At 39.4% G+C, this 20,662-nt stretch overlaps 1 protein-coding gene across 1 annotated transcript in view; it reads right to left on the bottom strand.

Moving 5' to 3' along the window:
• Positions 1-2,579: 2,579 nt before the first annotated feature.
• The window catches only part of LOC308640849 (ATP-dependent 6-phosphofructokinase, liver type-like), a gene marked incomplete at its 3' end in the record, with an annotated part of 36,339 nt that continues 18,256 nt past the window's right edge, over positions 2,580-20,662 (bottom strand). The window contains exons 14-20 of the mRNA XM_081278793.1: positions 20,554-20,624; positions 19,960-20,047; positions 19,236-19,489; positions 5,981-6,196; positions 5,264-5,336; positions 4,011-4,216; positions 2,580-2,694 (exon numbers count right to left, since the gene is read on the bottom strand). Of these exons, the coding sequence (XP_081134919.1) occupies positions 2,580-2,694; positions 4,011-4,216; positions 5,264-5,336; positions 5,981-6,196; positions 19,236-19,489; positions 19,960-20,047; positions 20,554-20,624 (1,023 nt within the window). The remainder of the gene's footprint in view (positions 2,695-4,010; positions 4,217-5,263; positions 5,337-5,980; positions 6,197-19,235; positions 19,490-19,959; positions 20,048-20,553; positions 20,625-20,662) is intronic.

Below are 20,662 nucleotides of genomic sequence, written 5' to 3'. Positions count from 1 at the left end.
GGCGCCTGGCCCCGGCCGGCCCCTGCCCGGGCGCGGAGGTCCCACAGCCTCACCTGGAGCCTCCGAGGGGCCAATAGACCAAATTTAAAGCAAAGTTATTCTTGCTTTTTTTTCAAGAAACATAAAACCAACGGAAATGTATGATTCAAAAGAATTAGTATGTTTCACATTGTTCAGTATTTAGATTTGTAGCACTTAAGTAAATTGAATATATCCAATACTTAATATCAGTATTAACGTGATCTTAACTTTTCAAATGGGCAGTTTACAAACTCTTATCTCCAGAAGTGCTTTTGTTTGAAAAGCCTGAGGAAATTCTTCACTTCAAATTGAGTTCTATTAGTTCAGTTTTAAATCTCCAGTCAGGGAAACATGAAGTTTTTAAGAAAGGAGGACCTCAGAAATAGTAAAATATGTCAAATATATAATAGGTATTCAGGATATGAGTGGTGAGTAAATGAAATGAAAGAACAGATAAAGTATACTTGGGGAGTTCAGTGTGTGGTGTTTTTTTGCTTGTTTGTTTGTCGTTCTCTACTGGGAATTGAATCCAGGGGCACTTAAACACTGAGCAACAGCCACAGTCTTTTTTATTTTTCATTTTGAGACAGTGTCTCCCTAAGTTGCTAAGGGCCTCTCTAAATTGCTGAGACTGGCTTTGAACTTGAGATCCTTCTACCTCAGCCTCACATATTTCTGGGATTACAGATTTACACAAAGGCACCTGGTGGGGAGTTCAGCATTTTTAAACAAAAGTTTTGTAAATTAAAGCAATACTTTCAACAATATTTATATTTGCTTTCTTTTACTTTCTTAAGAATGTAACTAAAAACGATAAACCTACAATTGCATTTATGAAATAAATCTGTATGGAATAAAACAGACATGTATAGGAAATGTATAGGCACTAATATCTACAAGCACAGATGAAAAGATTACCTTTTCTTCTGAAGAGGCTAAAAGTTGGCTAAAGATAACAATCTACAGAAACAAGATTCATCTCCCTGCTCCTCCCAAAGATTATTTTATTAACAAGTAGTTCTCATTAAAACTTTTACACATATGCATTTTAGAAATAACAGGTAAGGAAAAGGAAAAGTAGAAGCCAATGTGGAATTTTTCCAAAACTACCCACATGGAAGTTGAAAAAAAGCAGAACACAGAAAATGTCAAAATACTGCATTACTACAGAGCATATTAACTGCTGTCAATGAAACTAAGATAGAAACAAACAGAAAGATAAGGAGGAATTGCCAAATATTGGAGATAAAATAAACATTAAACAAAAGAGGAAAAGAAATCTTTACTCATAATTTGAATGCTGAAAATAATACCTCAGTGTTTAAATTTTACTACATTTTTTTATATATTTGTGCCTAACACAAGACCACAATCTATTTGTGTGTATGTACTATCAAGCTTCGTTTTCACTTGATGTTCAAAAAGACATCTTCTCAGGTCAACATACATTTATATCTTTGTCACCTCTAATGGTTACATAATATTTCATGCTAGGAATGCACTGCATTTTCTTACTACAATCAATTCTATGAGTCCTTTCTAACACACTGCTATATTAAGTCATGCATATTTTATAATATCCTAAAGATAGTATAAAGAAATTGATATGTGCAGAAATAAACATTATTAAAATGTACAATACTATCATTTATTTGAGAATTCATAAGGAACTCAACCCTTAAGCAGCAACATAAGTACCACTACTCTTCATTCTCACAAGTATTGTAGCTAAAAACTGTATTTCATTTGTCATTAAACTTAAATTCCTTCTCTTAGTAGGGACACAAAGTCCTTTTTCCTATATACACAGGTCACTTGTGCATCTGAAAAAAAGTACTTTCCCTAATTTAAATTATAAGGTTCAGGGGCTCTGGAATACAGCTTAATGGAAGAGCACTTGAATAGAAAGCTCAAGGTAATGGGATCAAACCCCAGGAACAAAATTAAGAACTAAAAGAGAAAAAGAACAAAAGGAAGCCTTGTTTTTCAGTTCATTCTTTCTAGGAACTTTGTCCACATAAAATGTGTACAGAAGGATTTGTGTTTTCTTCTAATATTTTTCTCATTTTGCATTATTTAAAATTAATAATCCATATTGTATCAGGGAATTATTTTTGTGACATAAAAATCCAGCTAGTTTTCTACAATTATTACACATTTCATTGACACATAATTATTTTTCTACGAATATGATATTCATCAGTAGCACATTCTAAACTTTTTCAGATATTTGGGTGCTTCTTGTTTTATTCTGTTCTACTCATTTATCTTCCTTTTGTCTGTTGGCAAACAATATGTGACAGTTGATGGGGAATTTGGTACACAGACGGGCAAGTCTTTACTACAAACACTTTGTTAGTGTCATAATTATCCTAAAAGTTTGTATGTAGAACTCAAAAATGATTAAGGTCTGACATTTTTATTTGGTTATTTGAAACTGTTAACCATAGAAAGAGCTCAGACTTTGGTAATAATAAATATTTCTCTTAAAATACACCACACCAGGGTTCAGGCTCTGGCTATTCCAAGTGTCCTGAGAACAAGCCAGAGAAGGGGCACTAGGGCAGCAGCTTACTGTGCAGCCTGTGCATACCCTGCCTGCAGTCATCTTGGCCCTGGTGACTGAGAGCCTGTACCATTGGATGCAGTGAACAGATGTTCTGATCTCTGTGCCTAAATAAACAAAAGAACAAGAATGGATAACTGCAGAAAATGATACCTGAATGGATAACTACAGAAAATGATACCTGGACAGCATAAATCTGCAGATTTGCATTTAAAGCATTTAGTGAATTTTCCTTAGTGTGATCAGCGTGAAGGGGTGACAAGATTGAAAACCCACGATGTGTTTTTGAGAATGTGAATGCTCCCATGCATGACTTCTATTCTACTGTCTCAGAATTCATTAAAGTTAACTTAGCACTTGCAGGAAAAAAAACAGGGGTTCTCAATAATCTTGTTAAGAAAATGGTTGATTGGTCAAGAGACACTAAGAACACATGAACTAGTAAGTAAAGTATATGAGAAGCAAGAAATGCATAAAGAGGAGTAGAAGTGGCAACCCTAAGAAAACTAATTGTAAAAAACAACTGCAAAACTGAAATCAGAACAGAGAACAAAGAATCATCTGCCCACATCAAAGACCCTTACAAGGCTGCAGATTAGACAAAATGTAAACATAAGTATACAGCAATAAAGAATATTGGTGTAATTATATTATGAGTGATTTTTTTATATAATGAACTTTCCCACCTGGACTATGATATACTTTTTATTTTTTTCTATTTTTATTGATTCTTCTTAGTGAGACATAATATTAGGGTTAGGGTTAGGATTAGGGTTAGGGCTAGGGCTAGGGCTAAGGTGGCATAGGCACAGGCTGGGTGAGGACACAGGTCAGCTCCCTCCAGCCTCAGGCAGATGCTCCTTCTCGCTGACCCTTCCATGTCTTCCCTGGCTCTTTCCCCTAGGCTGCTAAGCACAGAATGCAAATATCCCCTAGGGCAGGACCCAGGGACAGAAGTGTGGACCCAGCAAAGCTCCTAGCCCAGACACTGCCCAGCTTTGGGTTGCCGCCAATGTGTCAGGAAGCATGATCCCGCCCTCTGTCAGCCCCTGCCGCCACTTCTCAGCCCCCTTAACGAGGTTCTGGCGCCCACTGTGCTCAGTCCCCTTGGTGAGCAGCTCTGCAGTGCTGGATGGCCAGCCTCCTGAGGGGATATGTCAGCACCAGGGAAACCGGCTAATTTTTTTTTTTTTTTCCGTGTAGCTGCTTAACAAGAGGGCCTGGGCATCAGACTGCACCAAGGTCTATAGGTGCTAAAGAGTCCCTGAGGTTGTTAAAGCCAAGCATCCAGGTAAAACAAGGCCACCTTTCTGCCCTATCCTCCAGGGAATGGCCTGGATGAAGCTGGCTTCTTCTCCATCGGCTCTGCCCTCCCCATGAGGTCCCTTGCACCAGGGGCTGCCGGCCTCTTGGACTCTATTACCTGTTCTTCTTATCTACATCATTGACATGACAGCTCCCTCGAAGAAGGAGACGCCTCACTTCCTCCAAGTCTCCATCCCTGGCAGCTTTGTGTAGGCGGCCTGTGGGATTGTAGCCCACGACCCTAGCTCGAACTCCCATGGCACCCAGGGTCTTGCAAAAGGTGTTCATCCTTCTCCAGGGGCGAGGGTGGAGGTCAGAGGCCACCTACTGAATGAAGAACTGTTGTAAGAGGCAAGTCCCCCGTAGGGCAGGACCCAGGCACTGAGGGGCAGACCTGGCACAGGCCCTAAACCTACTCAGGGATGCCCCCAACTTGTCAGGAGGGTTACTTCTACACTCTGCCGCTTCTCAGGCTGCTGAGGTCCAGACGTGGCTCTGCTCCGGGCGCCAACTCCCACAAAAATGGTTGTTGCTCACACGTGCATGTGCATGCACGTGCACAGGAGCGCCACGAGATCTGTCTAACCGTCGGCGCTAACTGCACTCCTGCGCACGTGCATGTGCATGCACGTGCACAAGGAGCGCCACGGGATCTGTCTAACCATCGGCGCTAACTGCACTCCTGCGCACGTGCATGTGCATGCACGTGCACAGGAGCGCCACGGGATCTGTCTAACCATAGGCGCTAACTGCACTCCTGCGCACGTGCATGTGCATGCACGTGCACAGGAGCGCCACGGGATCTGTCTAACCATGGGCGCTAACTGCACTCCTGCGCACGTGCATGTGCATGCACGTGCACAGGAGCGCCACGGGATCTGTCTAACCATGGGCGCTAACTGCACTCCTGCGCACGTGCATGTGCATGCACGTGCACAGGAGCGCCACGGGATCTGTCTAACCATGGGCGCTAACTGCACTCCTGCGCACGTGCATGTGCATGCACGTGCACAAGGAGCGCCACGGGATCTGTCTAACCATGGGCTCTAACTGCACTCCTGCGCACGTGCATGTGCATGCACGTGCACAGGAGCGCCACGGGATCTGTCTAACCATGGGCGCTAACTGCACTCCTGCGCACGTGCATGTGCATGCACGTGCACAGGAGCGCCACGGGATCTGTCTAACCATGGGCGCTAACTGCACTCCTGCGCACGTGCATGTGCATGCACGTGCACAGGAGCGCCACGGGATCTGTCTAACCATGGGCGCTAACTGCACTCCTGCGCACGTGCATGTGCATGCACGTGCACAGGAGCGCCACGGGATCTGTCTAACCATTGGCGCTAACTGCACTCCTGGGAGACCCACCATGTGAGCTCCAGTCAGCACGGGCTCTTTAGCCCACTTAGAAGGTGTAGGTGGAGTCCCAGAGTCAGCAATGCTGGAAGAAGAAGTAGAGCCTGGTGCAACTCAGGGTCCCAGTAGATAAGTGTAGAAGGAGAGCTGGCCAGGAGTTCCCAAGCACAGATCCTAGAGTAAGTTATAATCTATGTATCTATAATATGTGAAATTACACTCTACATTTGTGTATACCTGAAAAGAAAAAAAAATGAACAAAGGGAAAAACATTTTCAACTCAATTGGGCAAATATTTAGAAATGTGATTGCTGGGTCCTATGGTAAAACTATACCTGGCTTTATATGAAACTGTCAAAGTGTTTTCCAAAGTGATTGCATCTTTCCTAGCAGCAATGAATGAGTGTTCCTATTGCTCTGCATCACTGCCTGCATTTGGCTTTTTTTTTTTTTTTTTGTCCCTAGTAGGTATGTTATGATATCTTATTGTTCCAGTTTGCAATTGCCAAATGACATGTGTTGTTGAGCATATGCTTATTTGTCATCTGCATATCATCATACCTACTTTTTGAATTGTCTGTTCAGATCTTCTGTTCATTTTAAAATCAGATGGTTAGTTTTTTTTTTTTTTTAATTGTTTAGGTGTAGATGGACACAACACAATGCCTTTATTTTTATGTGGTGCTGAGGATTGAACCTGGTTCTGCCCCTGCTAGGTAAGCCCTGTACCGCTGAGCCACAATCCCAGCCCAGATGGAGGGGCGTGGCCGCGGCCGTGGTCGGGCCAGAGGCGGCATCGCTCCCGCCACTGTGTGCGGTGTGTTGCCGGAGGGGGCGCGTGGCGGCCGCGGCGCGGCGGGACGCTGAAGCTCCGAGCGCAGCTCCAGCGCCAGCGGTGGGACCGTGGACCGGTGAGTGCGGGCTGCGGCGGCTGGACTCCCTGGTCTGGGCTAGGGCAGAGCTTTGTAGTAATATTAGGTACTGGTCACCACTGGCATTTTACTGCCTTAAGATTGGGGTCAGGCTATGATTTTAATGGAGCTTTGAATCTGAGCCCCAATAGGACATTGGTGATCTCCTATGCTTAAGAGCCAAGCTGTCATCTTTCTGAAGAGTGGGAGATCTCTTTGTTTTATAGCTTGACTACTTGTGTTTTTGGACACTGTTGAGTTCTTTACTTTCTAGTCTGTGGCTAGGAATTTCTCTCAGTTCTCCTGACTTCCTCCAGATTTCAGCCTCCTACTCTGCAGCCAGAGGTGTTCACCAGTGCCAGAGAGACATGATCTCTCACTTCTCCTGCCCCATATCCTTATGCACTATCCATATGTGTTGCCAGGAAAGACTTGGCAGATGGATGCAGACTTGGCTGTGTGTTACGGGCTCTTGGTGATGCTAATCCATCATTTTAGCTCACATATGAAGGTTAAAAGTTTGTTAATAGATAAGCTTGTATCTTTTTATCCTTGCCATTGACAGATTCCTTGTTACTCTGCCAGGATTGAAACAGCTGTGGATTACTCCTTTCCTTGGAAGATATTGTTGATGTCTGATGTTTACTTCATTTAAGTTTCTTTGTGTTCTGAGCTTTAAACCCTTCCTGTGTAATCTTATATAAAATGGAGGTTATAGTCACCCCATGAAATTTGATTCATTTGGAGAAAGAGGACAGAATATTTCCAAAAGTGTCATTTATGAATGAACTGAGCCTTTGCCTCTTAGAAGCTTTGTGGTGGTATTCATTTACTGACTCTGGAAGATACTCATTTGTTAGTTGAATGGTTTAATACCCACCTGTGCCATTATCTTTGGGATCTGAAGATTATGTGATATAATGTATACAGAAATACACAATACACTTCCCAGGGCTCTAGTGGCTTGGGTAGAAATTCTGTAGAGAGATTTTGAGATTTACCTTTTAATAGTGTAATAGAATGGGTATCTGATAATCACTTTACATTTTAAGAGTTGTTTTTACAGTGATATGATTTCATTTCAAATAAAAGAAGGACTGGCCAGTGGTTGAAAGTATATTATCTGGAAACATATTTTTGTTTTGTTTTGAATGTCAACTTCATTTTTTCCTCCTGTTCTTGGGCAAGGCTCTTGACTCTTCCCTAGTTTCTTCATCTATAAAATGGGAATACTCATAGGGTTGTTATGAGGATTTAGAGACATATGTACGTAGAGCATGGAAACAGGGTGCCAGGAGCAGTACCATAGGCTCAGCCAGTGGTAGTGACCATGTTCCTCATTTGTTCCCTTTCAAGTGCCCTATGTTGGGGTAGAAACAGTCCTGCTTAGCTTTTTATATTAGCAAATTTATGCTACAAATCCCAACTAAAAAGATGTTTTAAATAAGAAGCCTTACAGTGCTCATAGGAGCTGGGTTCTCTTCCTTTGTCAGTTGGTAGATATTGGAGATCAGATGTTTCGGTTCCTGTTTTCTCCTTGTGCTGGGTCATCAGCAAGAGGGACAAGAGTTTCTGCTCTGTATCACTTATTACCTTTAGGAAGAAGTAATGCCACAGAGAATCAGTGGTGACTCCTGCTCAGGTCTTCTGCCCACCTCCCTACTTCTTTCTTTCCTCCTTCCCTTCCTTGTTGGAAGGCTGGTATATATAGTGGAGGGATTGCCTTCTTTGTGACAGGGTAGAGATGACCAGCATATAGTTCTCTTAGGTTGAGAATGCTGAAGTTTAAAAGTTATGTAGGAGAGAGCGCTGTGATATGTTGAAATCTCACAATGGACAGAGCCCCATCAATGTTTATGGCACCACAACTCACAAGAGCTAAACTATGGAGCCATCATAGAATTTACAACCAGAAACCTGCACTACAGAACATCCTTGGCAAAATATTCCATGAGGAGGAAATGAACAACAATAAAAATCAGAAAAGGGTAGTATCACTCTAAAGGAAAAACCTATCAAAGAGAAACTGACTTAGTTAAATACCAAAAATAAACAAAAATAACTGGGAATACAAATCTTGTATTATTTCCTTCAAACACTCTTTTTCTGTAGGAGGGGAGCTGCAGTGTACAGGGACCCTGCTTATTCCTGAGCTAGTTTTGTGGAGTTTATTTGTTTTATGTTTTGGTAATTAACAGAAGAGTGCTTTACCACTCAGCTCTGACCCTGGTAGCTTTTAGTTTTTATTCTGACCACGGGTCTAGCTACATTGCTGAGGGTGGCCTGGTTAGGGTTGGATTGATAATGACTTTTCCATTGCAATTAAGTGTATGATTATTACATCCACGTGGGTCTGTGGGTGGACTCTGTTGATGTCATGATTCCTTGATGATAATTGTAACAGTTATACCAAATTATACCAGGAGCCTCCTATTCTGGTATAATTTTGAAACATAATCCTACTCAGTATGTGCTTCTTAGGGGTGCTGGAGTATAATCCAGTACCACGCATGTCCTGCCCCCAAGCCCTACCAGTGCTCTGCGCCTCCAGTTCCCACACCTCCCTTCACGTTGGGTTGTCTTGTTCATTCACATCAAATCCTCTGCTGGAGATGGTTGCATTTATCTAGGTCTTTTCATTGCACTTCAAAATAAAAATGACATTTACATACATGCGGAGTCATCTATGAAATTGCTGCATTGTGATTTTCTTGGACCTCAAATCAGTGCATTATGATAATTTTATAACATACATTAGTGCCTGGTAATGATAGTTCCTGCTTTTGCTCTTAGAGTTCAGAATTCTTGTCTAATTTCATATCCATTTAACCTTCCAGGAGAATTTTCAAACTTTTTTGCTTTGGTCCCTTCTTCAAATGGAAAGGAAATCATGGTGAAATTTTGATGGGGTGTTATCATAGATGAACCTGAGGGAAGCTGTCCTCTTTATAATGAGGAGTCCTATCATCTATTCCCAGGGTGTGTAATTCAGTCTGTTATGTGCTGATCTGTATTTGTATTTTTTTTCAAATTCTGCAGGTGTCCTTTTAAAATATGCTTATGTGTGAAATGTGATATTTATGTGACATCAATATAAAACTGACACAGTGTTTCATAGTATTTGTCCAACTGTATGTAATATGGCAAACAGAATGTGGCTGATTGCCAGAAATGGTTATTTCTGGATGGAATTTCCAGGGTATCCTATTACTGAGCTATATCCTCAGCCCTTTTTAATTTTTATTTTAAAAAATTAATTTTTGAAATGTTTTTTGAATTTAGTTTTTTAAAATGACTATTACTTTTTTCACAGTTAAGGCAGGGTTTTACTTGGTTGCTGGGGTCAGTTCACAATTGTGATCTTGCCTTCCTAAGCCTCCAGAAGACTGGATATATCAGGTGTGTAGCACCACATGCATCCCAGCTCACAATTTCTTTTTTTTTCAGATTTTTTAAAGTCATGATTTATTATTTTTATTTTTTATGTTTTTAAAATATTTTTTATTATTTTTAAAGATAAATGATAACAGTGGAATGCATTATGATTTTATTACACATATATATCACAGTTTTTCATATCTCTGTATATAAAGTATGTTCACATCAACTTATCCCATTATATATGAACTCATTTCTTTCTGCATTACAATTGTTAATACACAAATATGTCACAATTTTCATGTCTTTGTATATAAGATATGTTGACACCCAAATCAAGTCTTCATACATGTAATTTGAATAATGATGTTGATCATATCATTGTATAATGAAAACCATGACATTCCACCATCCTTGCTAATCCCCTTCTCCCTCCAATTCCCTCCCACTCCTCTTCCCTATCTAGAATTAATCTAATCCTCCCATGCTCTCCCTCCCTAACCCCACTGTGAGTCACCCCCCATATATCAGAGAAAATATTTGGCATTTGTTTTGGGGGGATTGGCTAACTTCACTTAACATAATATTCTCCAACTCCATTACTTTACTGTCAAATGCAATGTTTTTATTCTTTTTTAGTGCTTAGTAATATTCCATTGTGTGTATATACCACATATTTTTTATCCATTCATCCACTGAAGGGCATCCACAGTTTATCTATTGTGAATTGTGCTGCTATAAACATTGATGTGGCTGTGTCCCTGTAGTATGCTGTTTTTAAGCCCTTTGGGTATAGACTGAGGAGTGGGATAGCTGGGTAAAATGGTGGTTTCATTCCCAGATTTCCAAGGACTCTCCATACTGCTTTCCATATTGCCTACACCAATTTGCATCCCCACCAGCAATGTATCAATGTGCCTTTTCCCCCACATCCTTGAGGACACTTATTGTTTATATGCATAATAGCTGCAATTCTGGCTGGAGTGAGATGAAATCTTAGCTTTGATTTGCATTTCTCTAATTGCTATGTTGAACTTTTCATATATATTTGTTGCTCATTTGTATATCATATTTTGAGAAATGCTTGTTGAGTTCCTTGGTCCATTTATCCATTGGGTTACATGGTTGTGTGTGGTTTTTTTGTTTGTTTGTTTGTTTTGTTTTTGTTTTTGTGTGTGTGTGTGTGTCAAGATTGAGTTCTTCATATACCCTAGAGATGAGGGCTGTATGTGACATGTGAGTGGTAAGAATTTGCTCCCAGGATGCAGGCTGTCTCTTCACCTCACTGATTGTTTCTTTTGCTGAGAAGCTGTTCAGTTTGAATCCATCCACTTACTGAATCTTGGTTTTAATTCTTACACTATAGGAGTCGTATTAAGGATGTCGGGGCCTAATCCAACATGATGAAGATTAGGACCTACATTTTCTTCTCTTAGGTCCAGGGTCTCTGGTTTAATTCTTGGGTCCTTGATCCACTTTGAGTTGAGTTTTGTGCTTGATGAAAGAGAGGGTCTTAATTTTATTTTGCTGCGTATGGATTTGTTGTTTCCCTAGCATCATTTGTTGAAAGGGCTATTTTTTCTCCAATATGTTTTTGGTACCTTTGTCTAGTATGAGATAACTGTATTTATGTGGGTTATTCTCTGTGTTCTCTATTCTATACAATTGGTCTACTTGTGTATTTTGGTGCCAGTACCATGCTGGTTTTGATACTATTCCTCTGAAGTATAGTTTAAGGTCTGGTATAGTGATGCCACCTGCCTTCCTTTTCTAAGGATTGCTTTGCCTCTTCTGGGTCTCTTTGTTTTTCCAGGATTAAATTTTATTTCTTTTTCTATTTCCATGAGGAATGTCATTGGGATTTTGATTGGAATTGCATTAAATCTGTATAGTGCTTTTGGTAGCCTGGTCATTTTGACACTATTAATTCTACCTCTTCAAGAACAAGGTAGAACTTTCCATCTTCTAGGTCTTTTTAAATTCTTTTTCTTTAGCATCTTGTAGTTTTCATTGTACAAGTCTTTCACCTCTTTTTCTAAATTAATTTAATCCCTTTCAAGTCTCATTACCTTATTTTTTCTTTCATTACTTCCCCCAATATTCTCCTTCATCTATTTTATAAATCTTCTATTTATTCATTTATGTTTGATGCTTTCTACTTATACAGGAATGTGGAATTCACAGTGGTATATTTTTATATACCCATGATTTTAAAAATTTATTTGATATTCTCCTTTCCTTTTCATTCCCACTCAATCTCCTTATACTCCACCAATCTTCTCTATATATTTATGATATCCAATTCTCCATTCCCTTTTTCTTTTGCTGTAGCTGTCACGTGTGAAAGAAAACATTTGACCTTTGATCAGTCTGATTTATTTCACTTAACATGATGTCATTAATTTCTGTTCATTTACTGACAAATGTTATAATTTAAATCTTCTTTATAGCTGACTAAAAACTCCATATTGTGTGTATCACATTTTATTAATCAATTCTTCTATTAACAGGCATGGGAACTGCTTCCATAATTTGGCTATTGTGAATTGGGATGCTAGGAACAAAAAAAAAATGTGGCTCTATCAAAATATAGTATTAATTACAATTACAGATATCAAATATTCATGGCTACTCGAACATGCTTTTCTGTTACAAATATAAGTCAGGCATACGAAAACAATCCACTGTTGATGATTATATATAGGCAGTAGCATATTCAAATAAATGTTTCTCATTATGGAAATAGTGTTATTTATTGGAAATAGTGTTATTTATTGCAAATATCACTTGCAGTTTTGTTTGCCCTTTTAACCTTTTATTTTATGCTTATTATTATTATTGCTATGGTTTTGACTTTTTTCTTGTGCCTCTTACAAAAACATTTTTTTCTTCTGGAAAAGTCTATGTAAAATTTAATTTACCATTTTTAAGGTTACAACCCCATAGCTTTTACAGTAGTCACAATGTTGTAAAATGATCACCAGTGTTTAGTTTCTGATATTTTTATACATTAAAAATAAGTTCCCTCTAACACCCATGAACATTCTCCCAAAGAATTATTTTTAATTTTTGCATCCCTTGACATTTTAAAATGTGTTTTCTCATATTTTTAGATTTTTGTGTAAATTTTAATACCGTTTTGTTCATTAGACAACAACCTTTAGAAAGATAGAAGGCATAACCTTTAGAAAGATAGAAGGCATAACAATTAGAAAGATAGAAGGCATAATAATTTATCCTTATGGCTTTGATACATGGGCTCATCCAGGGCAGGGCTATCAGTCTAGATTCCCTAAGGGGTCTGTTTGTACATTTCAGCTAGAGTTCTTAGAACCATGGTGATTGAACAGGAATAATAATTTGGGGACTTTATGTACACTGAAGTAAATGAAGTAAATTAAGCTGGACACTAAGTAGAAACATAAGAAAAGTAAAAAATGAAAGTTTGAATAAAAATTATGCTTAAAGTACACTAGGCTCATGATTGATTGTTTTAACTTAATGATATTAGAAATTAAGGGGGATTGGTAAAAAATATTTCAAGTAGAACTTTTCAGACATAGAAGTTTGTACTATATATAGGAGGCACAGAAACCCACTGAGTTCTGTGGTTTTCCAAGAAAATGTCTTAGAGTAAAGTCATGAAATATCTGTCAAATGTCACTATGTTATCATGGCCTTACTGGAAATTATTGCATTTGTTTTTGTGCTGCTGGTAATCAATCCCAAGTTCTTGCATATGCTGAACAAATTCTGCACCACTTAACTACAACCATAGCTCCATAAAATATTATTGTGTAAATGTCTCTGTAAATGAAAATTTTACAGATTATCTTTTTTATGCATAAATTACATATAATTAATGAAATATATTTTATTATGTCATATAATTCATTCATTATATGACTCATTGTACTAAAGGTTTTTAAAGATATATGCTTAAACTATGTAAATCTGCAGTATTTTATATAATTATAAATCTATGTATGTATATATACAAACATCTATAGAAAAACAGATATAGATACACAAATCTTAACTCCATGGATCTGTATATATTTATTATAGTTTCTAATTATATTATTCTTACTATTGCTTCTTATGACTTTCTAATAAAATTATATGTGATACTGCCCATTTTTAAACTGGTTGTTTAGTTGCTCAGTGGTTTTTTAAAAAATATTTAGTTATCAATGGACCTTTGTTATTAATTTATATGTGGCGCTGAAGATGAAACCCAGTACCTCATACATGGTAGAAAATTTGTCTACCACTGAGCCACATCTTCAGCACATTTTGCTGAGTTTTAAGAGCTCATTGTATATTTTTTATTCCAGACCTTTATCATATATATATTTGCCAAATATATAATCCACTTTGTTATCATTCAGTTATTAGCATATTTGAAAACACAGAAGGGTTTTCAATAGAGAAATAGTTTATTAACTTCCTTATTTATAGATTCTGCTTTGGGCTTTGAATGTTCATGTCAAGGACAAAGCCATATAGAATTTCTGCTATGTTGTCTGACACAAGCTACAAATTTTTAACATTTTCTTTCAGATGAATGATTTCATTTTTTAAAAGTTGTAAGTTCTGTGTCTAATTCACTTCTTTGCATACTGATGCCATGGTGTTCATAATTCACTAAAAAATTATATAATCTCCAGTGAAGTACTGCCATCACTTGTGTTTTCTCAGTTTATTTCTAGGTTTTCAGTTCTATTCAACTAATCTGTTCGTATACTCCTTGCCACATATCTCACCTTTTGGGTTACTGTAAGTTCATAGTAAATCTCAGTTTCAGATATTTCAGTCCTACAAACTTATTCTACAAAATTGTTGACCATTCTGTATGACAGTTTTCTCCATATAGCCCTTAGAAGCGATTTTTTTAATGTATTTGTGCAATAGGTTGTTAGGATTTTATCATGGTTGTGTTTAATTCATTTATTAGAGTTTTAGATAACTAACATCTTAATATTGAATGCTCCTTTCTGTATGGTAGCTGTAGGGTCCCCCAATTTACAGGAAGTTGATCAGCAGTGTAGATGACATTCTGGAACATCAGAATGAGGTGAAAGACTGCAAGTTTGAGACCTGAACTAATGATATTTTTTCCAACCAGTGTCAAAAATATGTTCTTTCTAAAAAGTAGTTTTTAGTTGTTGATGTACCTTTATTCTTTATTTATATGTGGTGCTGAGGATCAGACCTGGTGCCTCACACATATTAGGCAAGTGCTCTGCCACTGAGCCACAACCCCAATTTGATTTTCTTCAAATTGATTTTCGGCAAGTTCACACATTTTCTTTTAGAAAAAATATTTTTAAAGACCATTGTAGGTGAGGACCTTAAACTGACTCCAGCTATGTTTCTGTTAACTGGTAAGAATTGTGACTCTGGAAGACTAACCATTTCCTTTCTTTGCAAAAGGGATCTGAAGTGTGTGGACTTTACAGAATTATTTTCTTACCTGTCCAGAATTACCTCACTCACTACTTAGGAATGAGCCACAGAAGGCTATAGTGTTACAGTGAGAGTGCTTCACAGTTTGGAAACTATATTTTTTCTAACATGTCAGAATATTTTTTTTTTCATTTTGTGAACAGTGACTATAATCATCTACTAACCAGATTTGTCTTGTTGTTCCTTTCACAAAATCTTGATACCATACAATTCCCTTTGGCTCAAGTATTTAAATATTCTACTATTGAAGATTTTTAATTGGTTATTTGTATAGAAGTGGTGATTCTGCTCTGATTTCAAGGTAATTCTTCCAATAAAGTAGCTACGTTTAAGTAATTGGGATCCCTCCACACGTAGAGTTCCGACGTGGAAAACCCACGTGGATACTTCTGGTGTGTCTTACTGATCTCATCTTCATTTTGCACACAGAGATGATGACAGTCCTGTGCCTCTTTTATCACTAATAATTTTATTATATATTTCTAAAAGCCATCATTTTCCTTGGTTATATTTCCTTGGTTGTATGAGTTTTAAGTAACTTATTGTTACTATTATTTCTCCATTACAATTACATCAAAAGGCATTTTTTCTTTTATTAACCATTTCTTTGCCTCAGTCTTTTGAACCCATACGTGCTGCTGTCTGGGCCTCTATTGTACCAAATTTATTCATTCATCGAACTGCTTATAGAACTTGAAATATTTCAAGTTTTTCTTTTCACGAGGTGGAAGTGTCACTTTACATGTCTCCCAACATTAATATTTAATGAATATTTTAAACATTGGGAATGTGTCATGGATGATACTTGAAACTAATGGTATTGGGGAGCTCAATCTATCTCATGAATACAAAGCAGAGAGAATAACTACCAGACTAATTTCCAAAGCTTTTTATACCATTCTTTTTATCTCCCTTGGGCACAATCACCTTATGAGAATATCTTTGACAGGTCTGATTTGCATCTGGAATGTCTGCCCAATTTCACATTCACTCATGGCAGAAAAGTTAGGAGTCGGGCTTTTATTCAGTGCTTGGGTTATGGTATATATCCTTCACTTCACTCTGATATGGAATAGATATTCTGTCTTTGGACTTATCTATTTTCCTCTGAATTAGATAATGGAAAGTATCTTATTACACATATAAAGTCACTCTCCTACATGACAGTCAGTTCTACTAACTCTTAATTCAAGTTAAAAACTGAATTATGGTTTGGTCCATGTGCTATTTATCTACCAATTTTTATTTCAGGAGCCATTGACATTCAGGGATGTGGCCATAGATTTCTCTGAGGAGGAATGGGAATGCCTGGATCCTGCTCAGCAGAATTTATATAGAGAAGTGATGTTGGAGAACTACAGCAACCTGCTCTTTGTGGGTGAGCATAACTTTCCTTCAAAATTCCTAATTATCATTATTTAATTTTCTTCCCTTGAAGTATATATTTTGGGAACTTCTCCACAAGAATGAGTTTCACATTTATGCTTTCATAAAAGAAGATGGGGTAATTCTTGGTGCTGACAAAAAATGTTAATGATGTTTCTTTTCATCTTTAATGTTTTCCTTTGTTGGCATGATATATATCCTTCACTTCATATATGGTTTCCTTAGAGGAATTCAGTGGTGTCAAATCCTGTGGCCCACATATAGCAGAGGACATAGTTGAGGTAAAGGAGGAAGCCTAAATTCAAAAATGTTGATTGAGAAGTTACCCAACAGAAAATATTTTTGAGAAGCCTTGATTTCTTTCTCTTGTTATCATAGAAAAACCTGTCCTGTGTTTTGTGCTTTAAAATTATCTAGTCTCCTGCTTTTGCTCCAGTAATGTATTGGAACATTCAAATTAACAACAAAACACTCCCCTTGCCTTGTGAGTGTCAATATTATCTGACAGCACTTCCATAACATTTTAAAATATTTTTTAGTTGTTAATGAATTTTCCATTTATTTATATATGGTGCTGAGGATTGAACCCAGGGCCTCACATATGCTAGGCAAGCACTCTACCACTAGTCTACAACTCCCACCCTTCTTGCATTATTTTCAGGAAATTTTTACACATTTCTCAAGACCTCTAGGTCAACCCATTGTAATACATTACTATCATAAGTCAGTTTCTCTAATCTTATTTGTACATTTTTTTCACTAAAATTTCCATATCAGTGTTCTTTCTGATATGTGTAATAGATTTTCTGTGAAATTATCTGCCATGGAATGAATGTCAAGTTGGACAAAGACTGCTGTTTTGAGAGATGGTGTAAGTTTTATTTGAGTTAGAGGATTTGTAAAATAATACATCTGTGGATATTTAAAATTTGGTTGGTTTTTCTTCTTTTTTTTTTTTATTGTGTACAGAGGGTTCCATGTTATAGACTGGGTTCCTTCATATCAGTTAATTGCTTTACAAATTAAGATATGCATGACTCTGGTTTGTATTGCCAATCATATTATATATGCTTTTGCTTGTATAAATATTAAGTTTGTCTATGACTTTTGTATTTTATCTTGATTGGCTTTTCATTCTGCCCATGTACTTAGAAATTGAAATTTTCTATATGTAAATGTAATGGGATTGATGGCAGTGATACTCAAATGCTGAACTACACCCCAAGCTCCTTTTCATTCATAGTTGGAGAGAGGTTCTCACTAAGTTATTGAGGATGTCTTGAATTTGCAAATCTTCTGCCTCGGACTTCCTAGTAGCTGAGATTACATGCATGGCCATCATTTGTATATTGATTAGTTTGTTCTTTTTTATAGGATAAAGACCTTAATAAATAATAAAGACATCATTTTAAATGTAGCTTTTTGAGAAATGTTGCAATTCTCTTTTATGAAATTTTGTAATTTTTATTATAATCAAAACTACAAAATAAAACTTACTGCCTCCAAAATTTTAAATATACAGTTCAGTAACATTAATTCAAATTGTTATGCAATATATCTCTAAAAAGTTTGCATCTCAAAAAAAAAATACAATGCCTAGGAAGCAAGGGCTGATTTCTGTCTCCCCATCACAAAACCATTCTCTTTCATTCAGAAAGCTGCTTCTTTAGTTTAGAGATGTCATGTTCTAGAATTCTGCAGTATTCTTTCTGTGACATTTCAGTTAAGCTAGTGTACATACATTTTGTAAAATATATCATAAATTTTGGGATTATAGATAGTTGCACAGAATGACTTGGGCCCCTCTATTTATCATTCTTATTTTGTATGAGATCAAGGTAGTCTTTTATAATTTTATTTAACCTTAATGACATTAGCATTTATTGAAGAGTTTTTAACTCACAAACCTTCTCTGTATACAAATTTTCCCCTACAATTTTTAAAATTTCTTAGTCTTTTTTGGTATAAATTACAGTAAATTTTGACATATTATTCATACATGGAGTAATATTTTACTTAGCATTCCATTCCTGAGGTGTACATGGTGTGGACCTTCACTGGTGGTGTATTTATATATAAACATAGAAAATTTGTGTTTGATCCATTCTACTGTCATCTGTATTCCTATTTCCCTTTTCTTCCCTTCACTCCAACTTTGTCTAATCCACTCAATTTCTATTCTCTCCCCCTCCTTTGTTGAGTGGTTTAGCATCCATATATATTATATGTAATGTTTGTTTCACTCTACTATCCTTCCTATCTAAGTAACTATTCTCACCCCCCATTGTGAATTAAGATCCACTTATCAGAGAAAATATTTGGCCTTTGTGTTGTGTGTGTGTGTGTTGGCTTATTTCACTTAGAATGATATTCTCCAACTCCATCCATTTACCACCAAATGCCATAGTTTCATGCATCTTTAAAGCTAAGTAATATTCCATTGTTTGGGGGAATATATATAATCACATTTTATTTATCCATTAATCTGTTGAAGGACACCTAGGTTGGTTCTGTGGTTTAGCTGTTGCGAATTGTGGTGCTGTAAACATTGGTGTGGCTGCATCCCTATAGTGTGCTGTTTTTAAGTCCTTTGGGTATATTCCGAGGAGAGAGAGTTGGGTCAAATGATGGTTCCATTCTGGTTTTGCAAGGAGTCTCCATACTGCTTTCCATGGTGGTTGCACAAATTTGCAGTCAGTCCCATGAGCAATGTGTGAGTGTTCCTTTTCTCCCACATCCTCACCAACATTTATTGTTGGCTGTATTATTGATGATTGGCATTCTGCCTAAAGTGAGATAAAATCTTCACTGGCACGCATGCCCAGCGCCCGGCAGCCCACAGCATGAGGGCGGTAAGGAGGGCCAGGGCAGGTCCACAGTGGAGGGGCGTCACCCCCAGGAGGGGCACAGTGGGCAGGACCCCGGGACCCCGCCCCCGCACCTCCATGGCGGCGTTGACGGCCGTGTCGGAGCCCAGGCTGAAGTCCGTGCCAGGCACGTTGTTGCTGATGGTGGCGGGGATGACGCACATGACGATGCACAGCTCCTCGTAGCGTCCCCGCGCCTCCACCAGCTGCAGCACCCCCTCATAGGCCTGCGGGCGAGGCGGGAGGGGGAGAGGGGTGCTCTGCGTGCGGGCTCACCCTCCTCCCTGACCTGCGTGACCTGCATGCGGCTGGGCGCGGAGGCCAGGAAGGCCGGGGCCTCTGCAGTCTCCCATTGCCTGGCCTCATCCTGCGGCAGCTTCCAGGGGAGCTGCGTTCCGCTGAGGACCAGAGGGCTCCGTGGAGCTGCCGAGCCCACATCCACCCGCTGCTGGCTTATCATTCAGGGACGTCTGAGGACACCTCGCATGCTCCCCAGGCTCCCCTCTCCTCCTCGCCAGCCCAGGGCCTTCTGAACTGTGGAAGCCTTCAGGAGTCGATAACTGCCCCAGCCCTGACCCCACAGTGAGCACCCTGACCCTCCCACCACCAGCGCGGTGACCTGAGGCCGCACTTCCACCAGGTGTGTGGCCTGAAACAGGGGAGCCCCACTCAGGACTCTGGGCAGGGCAGCCCTTACCTCAAAGCCCCCGATGACCAGCAGGGCATGGATGTTGTAGGTGCGGAGATTCTCCACAATGGCCTCCAGGTGGGCCTTGGGCAGGGTCCTGCAGCAGATGCCATGTGGACATGTGCGTCCAAGGACTCATGTCCACACTGTCTGACCCCAGAAAGCTCATGCCTCGGCCATCCCAGAGTCCATGATCAGTCACTGAAACGCCCCTCCCTGAGACAGTGAGCTCCGTGCAGGGACAGAGATGTGGAAAGTGGCCACGAGTGGCCTGTGCACCCGTTTATCATCCTGAGACCACCAGACCCTGGGATGGAGACCACAGCCACAGCTGGCATGCCTGGTTATAAGGCCAGGAGAGGCCAGACCCCAGAAAGAGGCACAGGCGCCCCTGCTCCAGCCCACTCCCACACAGCGCCCACTGCAGCTCCTCTGCACAGCCAGCCACGGCTGAGCTCAGGCCAGGAGGCCCCGGCCCGGTCAGCTCGGCTGACCCAGAGCTGCCAACGGGGCTGGCTCCTAGGACTGCAGGGCTGGTGTCCTCTGTGACCCTGGAGACTGTCCCTGGCTCTCCCCTCCCACTGCCCAGTGCTGGCAGCTCACCTCTTGGTCCCCAGCATAGAGCCACCGCGTCCCAGCCAGCCAGCCACATCATGCCAGCCCACTTCTTGCACCTGGCAGGTGGGGGTGGGGTGGGGTACAGGTTCAGGGG

This window comes from Spermophilus citellus, assembly GCF_964194105.1.
Source record: "Spermophilus citellus genome assembly, chromosome: 1".
Taxonomy (NCBI): Eukaryota; Metazoa; Chordata; class Mammalia; order Rodentia; family Sciuridae; genus Spermophilus; species Spermophilus citellus.
Note: the sequence above shows the minus strand (reverse complement) of the source record. Positions and strands in the feature narration are given on the sequence as shown.